The sequence below is a fragment of the Cebus imitator genome, unplaced genomic scaffold (assembly GCF_001604975.1).
Source record: "Cebus imitator isolate Cc_AM_T3 unplaced genomic scaffold, Cebus_imitator-1.0 Scaffold196, whole genome shotgun sequence".
NCBI lineage: Eukaryota > Metazoa > Chordata > Mammalia > Primates > Cebidae > Cebus > Cebus imitator.
Window position 1 is genome coordinate 3,374,124 of NW_016107511.1, and position 8,831 is coordinate 3,382,954.

At 41.5% G+C, this 8,831-nt stretch overlaps 1 protein-coding gene across 13 annotated transcripts in view; it reads right to left on the reverse strand.

The window, feature by feature from the left end:
* Window positions 1–8,831, reverse strand: part of AOPEP (aminopeptidase O (putative)) — a 379,056-nt gene that overhangs the window by 61,454 nt on the left and 308,771 nt on the right. Inside the window, exon 14 of one of the 13 annotated variants that reach the window (XM_037745250.1) lies at window positions 5,098–6,263. The exons of the other annotated variants lie outside the window; for them this stretch is intronic. Coding sequence (XP_037601178.1) covers window positions 6,258–6,263 — 6 coding nt within the window. The 3' untranslated portion in view covers window positions 5,098–6,257. Of the gene's footprint in view, window positions 1–5,097; window positions 6,264–8,831 lie in introns of those variants that run through there. 13 annotated transcript variants of the gene reach the window in all.

An 8,831-nucleotide genomic window follows, 5' to 3' on the forward strand; every position in this document is an offset into this window, starting at 1 on the left:
ATAGCCCTATTAGGCTTAACCACGCGGAGCTTACTTATTACTGCTTGCTGCCGGTGGGGGCAGTGCTGGGGCCTGGGAACTGGCAGAGTCCAGCAACGATTATCACCACTGCCCTAGGAACACAGAACTTTTGGAATGAGCAAACCCAAGCAAGACACCTAGGCCAAGCACGATAATGGGCACTCTAACAATCAGGAAATGACATTACAGAAATTCTTACCTTTAGCTCATGTAACCTAAAATTAACACAAGTCACTTACCTCCCAAACGTCAAAGTTAGATTTGTTAAAATCACTATCAATTTAATAATCATACAAAATGAAAATACCAATGTGGTAAGCAGGCAGCCCAGTAACCTAAGACGACCTTTCTTGCACCTTTCCTCCCAACTCCTGATGAATTAATTTTTGCCAAGTCCCTACTAAACTCAACTGCTTTACTCAGTGGGGTCAGCAGTAGCAGCTAACATACCAGCTCTGCTTTGCAGACTCAACAATCCATGTCTGTCTGACAAGGCACTGAGCCATATCCAGCACTGTTGCTGTGGACAAGGAAGTAGCAATGGGCAGTGGTTGTGAGCCGATAGTATTTGTTAACAGAAGGCTGGAAGAAGTAGGGGGACACCAGCATACGTACTGGCCTCTGCTGGGAAAATGGGTCACGGGAGAAGGAAGAGCAAGGACAAGCCAGAATTTCTGGCCATCCAAAGCCAGGACACCGAGTCTGCCCCAGGCACAAGACCACCACACATGTGCCAGGTGCAGCAGGCGAGCATTATAGGCCATCTTATACTCCCTGTAGAAAAGCTTTTGCGAATGGTTCTAGCATGAACAAAAGACACATATTTAAGTTGATGGAGATCCCAAATACAATGATTTGATTTTTATAAATTATATGATTATATTAAATTATCACATGTACCCTAAAACTATGTATATCTATTATGCATCAATAACAAATAATATGAAGCCAATAAAAACAGTTCATTGGACTAAGGGGGGAAAAAAGTTTTGAGTAGGAAAACAAAATAATAACAAGTATATAAAATGATAAGCAGGCCAATCTGATAGAAATAGTTGGAATTATTTTCAGCTTAAGTCGACAGGATGAAAATCTAACCTTATGAAAAGTGAAATGCTATGGAAGAGTAGAGCAAGCAGGAAATCGGAAACACTATATTTATCCCCTCCCACCATCCCCTTGAGGATTTCCTTTATTTTGAGAAGAAAGCAATAAAATTATTCTCCATACCAACATTCTCCCTCCTCTCAGAGACACTCTGGCAAACAAACCAGACGAAGGCCTCATGGAACATGGGGCCACATGCTCAGGCCCAGAGTACAAAACTACTGCCATCTCTTGTGCAGTCAGTACTCACACAGGCGTCACACAAACACCGTGTCTAGAAATGGCTGTGGCCAATGGCCAGTGGCATTTCCCTAGGCTTAGGAGATCCCTCGTCACTCTCAAGTCTGATGGGGAAGAACAGCACAGCCTGGGAGAAAACAATGAGAATGTTCCAGAGGCCTCGTGGAGGCAGTGCTGCCAGTGGCTGCTTGCAAGCTTGCCGCTGAACTGCTGCTCTCTGTAAAGGATATTGCAACAAGGACATGAACTAAGAGAAAGGACTGGTGGCATTTTTCTCACGATTCATTCCCATCCCATGTTCTCTCTCATTCCCGACTCTCTACTTAAAATAAACTTCATAGGGAAAAGCAGGGATCAGGTGGGGAAAAGTGGCAACCTGCCTGGGTGATAGAGCTGGCTGGCCAATCTAACATCTGACATGAAAACTATCTGACATAAAAACATAATTTCTTTCTCCATAAAAAATTCAAGCATGCTCATAATTTACAGGGCATATGGAGTTTCAATCCTTAGCAATTAGGAAGCCGGTGATGGTCCACTGGGCTTTGTCCAATGACCCTTTTAACTACTTGGAAATGATGTCTGATTATCAAGTAATGTTATGGCTTACCTACAAAAAACTTCTTTTCAAAAATATTGATCCTTGACTACATAAGCAAGGTCTTTCTGAGAAGCCTTTTTAAATCATGCATAACCCATTACTCATAGCTGAGACCAACACTGGACCCATTTCTTCACTGACTAAGTGGGTTCCTGTTAGTAAGCGCTCAGGGAAACTTATTAACTACCTAGAGCTAATTCCACACAAGCATAATAGTTACTGTAAACTCAGACCTCTGTAGTTGCTGGGAGGAGGGGGTCAGGAGAGATTTCAATACTTGTTGAAAGCTTTCTGGAATTCTTCAGGTGCTCAGGACACCAACAAGCATTTTTTAGTGGATAACCAGACTTTTTGTAAATTGAGCTCACAAAGACCGCAACCAAAATCTATAAAACAGCTCCAGTGACTTCAACTGAAACTCCCTTTGGAGGAGCCAACTGGAAACTTCCAACAGAACCTGAGGCAGTATTTGACTGGGGCAGAGTGGCCCCATGAGGCAGCTTCCTGGGTCAGCCTGGGAGATAGGTGCCCTCTGTACTTGTGGCTGGGACCCATGAGAGAAGTGACTGGGCCGCTTCCCCAATCTTAATCCTAGGCCCACACTCGCCACACCGATGTTCCAAACGTGTGCCCTCATAGCCACTCTTTCTGCAGCTACACTTCCTGGTCTACCCTATCAGCTCTCAGGGGCGTCTTCTGTTCCCATCATACACCACATATAACAAACTTCTTTAAGTATGCAAACAGTACTGGAAAAGCCCATCCTCAGGAACGTTAAGAACTACTGTCTGTAAGTCATGATCCAGGGGCAGCTCTGTGTGAGACGTTTTCCCATGAAGTCTGTTTTGCAGATGAGGAAACTGAGACTTAGACAAGTGAATCGGTCCAGCATGAAAAGGCCGGTGAGGGCTGAAGGTGGGATTTCGATCAGTTTGTCTGACCATAAACCCATGTCATTACAGACTGTAGCAGGGATTAAGAGCTCAATTTAGCCTAGCCCTAATAGTGCAGGTGACTCACAGTATCAGTGCAGCCAAGACCAAAGTTCTATGAAAAAATAAGTTAATGGAAACCACACATGTTCTGAAAAAGGGGGGAAATGTGTCCATCCACAACAGACAAACATAAAAAACTAAACTAAATCAGAAAACTTCTTGGAAAGTAAAACACTCTCAAAAAATAAACTATTTCTACCTAGCTATTGTTAAAACAGCTGCTTCATTTTTAAGTGATTTCTATCTAATATGACGTTAAGATAGACAATAATGAATTGTCTTTAAAAAATAAATAAATAAATAAAATAAGGATGTATTCCCAAATATGCTGCCAATAGTTTTCCACAGGAAAAACCTCCACTAAGAATACCATAAAGGCACTTTCTTTTTTATTCGTAATATTCATGAAAATGACATAACTTACCCTCTAGACACCTGGAAGATCATTCTGAAGAAAAGGAATAACACTTAAGTCCACACAAGTTTGTAATACACCTCCCCTCCTTTCTCTGTAACTCTCAAAACAAGTTTGATACAAAAAAAAAAACAGCTAAGACAAAACCTACAACAATCACTGTGATTACTCTCTCCTCCCCTCCCACTGATAAATCTGAACCCAAGGGCAAGAGTACTGCAGCAGTGTCTGATTTCTTCTCTTCTATGACCTTAAACTCCATCAGGGGTTCCCAAAAAAGTGAGTATGAGGTTAAGCAAATCTAAACAGAAACAGTCCTTCTTCACCTTCTGTTCTAGAGTCAGTTTGCTTGCTCTACTTTCACACTTCCCACTGAGCCTCTCTCTGGGATGGCTCCTGATGACAGTGACTCTTGCATCAAACAGGGCAGTTCTCCAGAAACCAAGGTGTCGGTCAGACTGTGAGTCAAGAGTCAGATGCACACAGTACTGTAGCTTCAATCCAAGATGGGAAACTGTGGTCACACAGCAGGCCCCAGCCCAAACCTGCCCCTTGCTCGGAGGGCCAAAGGCGAATTAGACTCTGTGTCTGTGCGTGCACACATGTGCATGCTTGCATGTACACACACCCACACAAGCTACACATGCATGCTGGTACATCACTAATCCTCTGCTGGAAGACACTTCAGCATCATTTAAATTTGTCTTATGATTATCTGAATCTGATGCTCTGTGATTAGGTAATGCTATTGTTGACCAAGTCATTAAACTAATCCTCAATAAAGACTCAAGGTTGCCAGGATCCTCAAGGCAGGAGTATCATCTGGTGCCTTTCCCCAGAGCCTTTCATTTTGCTTAGAGGGAGGAGAGGAAGCTTTCTGCAAGTCTGAATCAGCTCAGTACTTGCCTTTTCTTGCCACCTACCCACTTCAGTATCTACCAGTTGTGTTAGAGAGAAAATATGTCTTTTTTCCCTAAGCCATATTATTCCTACTCACTGCCCTGCCAGTAGCAGAGAGTTCTGGGGCACTGAACCCTTCACAATCCAAGTTCAGTATTAATTTTTTCAATATTGTTTGAGATAATGAGGGTAGTTTAATCTGGCCTATGAACAAATGGCCAAGTCAGACAGACTGCAGAAAGAAACTCTAAAATTATGACTGGATAAACAATGAAATGAAGGCAGAAATTAAAAAAAAAAAAAAAGAAAGAAAGAAAGAAACTCTAAAATTGCAATATATCAAGGTATGAATATGTATAAACATGAAAATCGGCTTCACATTTTAGAAAACAATACTAACATATATTTACAAATACCAGCACAGACTGGTGAAAAGGTCATTTGTGAGAGTGCCATTACTGCATTTCAAAATAAAATGTCAATTTATCTGCCCAGGCATTTTTTTTTTTTTTTTTTTTTTTCAGACAAGGTCTCACTCTATTGCCCAGGCTGGAGTGCAGTGGTGCAACCTTGGCTCAAATGCAACCTCTACCTCCAAGGCTCAGGCAATCCTCCTACCTCAGCCTCCTGAGTAGCCGGGACCACAGGCATGCACCACCACGCCAGACTAATTTTTGTATTTTTAGCAGAGACCAGGTTTCACCGTGTTGCCAGGTTGGTCTTGAACTCCTGAGTTCAAGCAATCCACCTGCCTTGGCCTCCCAAAGTGCTGGCACTACAGACATGAGCCATCATGCCCAGTCCTATGTTTCTTTCTTTTTTTTTTTTTTAAATAATATTTTTATTTGCCTGGTCGGTAACAGGCATCACAAAAATGTCAAATAATCTATGCCTTGGAAAATTCACTAATGTAATATGAAAAACACAATTTCTTATCAGTCCTTGCAGTGAACCAGCTGTGGTACTACAGAATCCTTACCTGCTCTTTGGAATGACTGAGCTCTCAAAATCTGACTCAGTTTACTCCTAGCCCAAATGGAAAGGTCTTCAATAAGCCAGAAAGCATCCCTCCCTTTGGATGTGTCTAGTCCCCAAAGACAGCCTTTTGGGGTATCATCTTGATACCCCAAAAGTATCTGTGTCTCCCTCAGTATCTGTGCCCCACAATACAATCAAGGCCACCTGGACACTTCTCTCCTCACCTGGAACCCAATGTGGTTTTGCCTCCATGCCTCCCTTAGGGAGCTGCCTGGACAGACAGCTGGAAAAAGCAACAGAAGTGACAGGAAATCCAGGCTCTGGTTCCAGGCCAGGATGCAGGCCTGGGAATCAAAACTTCTCAGGGCCTCTGCATTCTCATATGCAAAACAAGGACTTGAGTTGGAGAAGCTTGTGAGACCTTTCCCAACTCTCACAACTCTAGCCTTGGACAGCTTCCCAAATGAAGTGTTCAACTGAAACTTCAGGTGTTCCTCCACGGAAATCCTCTTCCTATTCCCTCTCCTTAGGACCAGAACAAACATCCACGGAGGACGTCTAGGGGCTTTCATAACATTCTACTCACTAGCACACTCCTCCAGGTGCTTGGGTTATAATCTTCCGATTATTTTAGACAGCTTCTTGCTGGTGGTGATTTTCTCAAGTTGCCTCAACTTTTCAGATCTTTCTGATGGTCTGTGCAGCACCATGGTACCAATATGAGATTTCCACAGGTCAAAAACACTATGTTCTCTTTAACATTTAGAAACTCAACATGACCAAGAATCATTTCAGAGTAAGTAATCATTTCACAGAAAACTAGAGTGCACTTCTGTCATGAAATACACTGCAACTCTGTTTAGCAAAAGGATAACAGGTAGCTGGAACTTCCTTTAGACAGAAAACTACAGTATGATGATGCAGGATGTGCCCAATCTTAAGTGCCTTTCGTTAGCTGGGTATTTGCAAAACCTCCAACAGCCTTTAAAGGAACTTCAAATCAAAACTGTTTGAACAAAAGAAACAAAATTGGGGACTTATTGCATATAAAAAAATGATGATAGATTATCTAAAATGAACCTTTGCTAGAATACAAATCTCATCAACAGCCTCAATACCACTTAGGGAGCTTCCAATCTGGAAAAGGAACAAGGACAACTTATTCTACTATAATGGGCAAAGTAAAGAGAGTGGTAAATGAATCAATACAGTTGCTCTGAGAAACACAATTACTTTTCTTGAATAAAGCCAAAAGACAGGAATAAAACATACCAACTCATAAAAGTACTGTTGCTATACTTGCTGCTGGCCAAAGAACAGTTACAGGAAGAAACCAAGCCTGATTTTTTTTTTAACGTCCATAAATATATTTAGGAATGTTTCCTGTTTCTCCGTCACAGAGGAGAAAAAAACAAACGGATGGCATCACTGTCCACATGCTATCACGTAGGCAGCCTTCCACTGCCTTTTGTGAAGTTACCTTAAGATGCATTAAGTTTTGAGAGAGTACCAGCTGCCTTAGAGAAGTCCCCTCACTAACACCCACAAGGCTCTGACAAGGCACGTATCTGTCCTTTCAGAGGATGACATGCGGTTGCTCAGTCACTGTGAAGCCAGCCTCAGAAGCCAGGTCTGCCCACCCACCTGTGTGCTGCAGCCAAGAAGCAGAGAAGATCTCTCCACAACACTAGCATACTTCTGCGGAAAACAAGCTGCATGTCATCAGACACAATTCCAGAGAGGATAAGAACAGATCATTTTGAAAGGATAAAAAGAAAGGCACACCTAACAATGCTACAAAGACAGAGAGGATTCTGAGTCACAAGAGTTGAGAGAACAAAAGCAGGTTGCTACAACTCCAACTGACGCATGAAGATTCTAGGCTCAGTGACTCATTTCAGAATCTCGAGTGAGACGCTTAGACTTCCCATTTACTGAGCCAATACCTTCTGGTCTGTAAAATGGAAGACAAGAGCAGCATTAAGATATCTAAACACTTTCAAATACTCTCAAGAAATAAAACGTTACGTATAAGAAAGCATGTCTGAGCACCCACCAGAGTGGCTAAAGAAAGAAATCTGACAATACCAGGCGCTAACGAGGAGGCAGAGAAACTAAAAACCTGAAACACTGCTGATGGAAATGTAAATGGTACAGCTACCTTGGAAAACAGCCTAGCAACTTTTTAAAAAGTTAAACATATACCTGTCATACAACTAAGCCATTCAAGGCCTAAGTATCCACCCAAGAGAAAAGAAAACATATGTCTACATAAAGACAGTTATACCCATGTTCATAGATGCATTATTCATAATAGCCAAAAGCTGCAAAAAAAAAAAAAAAAATTCCAAACATCTAATAACCAGTAAGTGGATCAACAAAATTTAGTCTATCTATACGATGCAATATTACTTTAAAATAAAAAGGAACTAGTGATACACGCATCACCACTGAACCGCAAACATTACAATAAATGAAAGAATCAGATCCAAAATACTGAATGGTATATAACCCAAATTATATTAAATTTCTAGAAAACGTAAACTATAAAGCAGAAAGCAGACTAGTATTGCTGGAGTATAGGAGGAAGGAAGAGGGTTTACTACAGATGGACACAACAGACTTTCTGGGTGATGAAAATGTGCTAAAACTGGATTGTGGTAACAGGTACACAATGATAAATGTTTCTTAAAACTCAACAAACTGTCTGTGGGTGAACTTCCTGGCATGCAATGTATACACGACATGTAACTCAATAAAGTCTTAAGAGACAGAATCACCACCTTCATTTTCTATGGGGACACTCAGAAATCTTTACCTTTGTCATCAGGAGTAAATGTTGAAGGCATAGTCACACATTATACGACGACATTTCGCTCAACGATGGGTCACATACAGTGACCCATAAAAACAGTGGTCCCATAAAAACACAATACTGTATTTGTACTGTCCCCTTTCTATGTTTAGATACGTTTAATACACGAATACTTACCACTGCATTACAACTGCCTGCAGTATTCAGTACAGTAACATGCTGTACAAATCTGTAGCGTAGCAGCAATAGGCTCTACCATCTAGGTTGGCCTAAGTACACTCTATGATGTTCTCATGATGATGAAATAACATGATGCATTTTCCCATAATTAAGTGATGTGTGACCGTATAGCTTCCACACTGAAAACTAAAACTTAGGTATGTGTGATGGTTAGGGAGAAAAAAAACAGAAAACCACTTGTATCTGAAGAGAATCCAGATGTACAGTCTGCATTTCTCCTGTATTCTTCCTGCCATTCCTGTTTAATGTCTCATGACCTTCATACCTTTTTCTCTTCTTAGACACCAAACTAATGGTAGAAAAATAGCACAGAAAATTAATAGCAAGAGCTTCGTGACTTGCAATTACAAGTGAGGCCACATAAAATGACTACTGTTACCTTATCTAAGGAAATGCCAGGGTCCGGAGTGGTGGCTTATGCCTGTAATCCTAGCACTTCGGGTGGCTGAAGCACAAGGACTCCTAAGGGCCAGTAGTTCAAGACCAGCCTGAACAACACCAAGAGACTCTGTATACTTA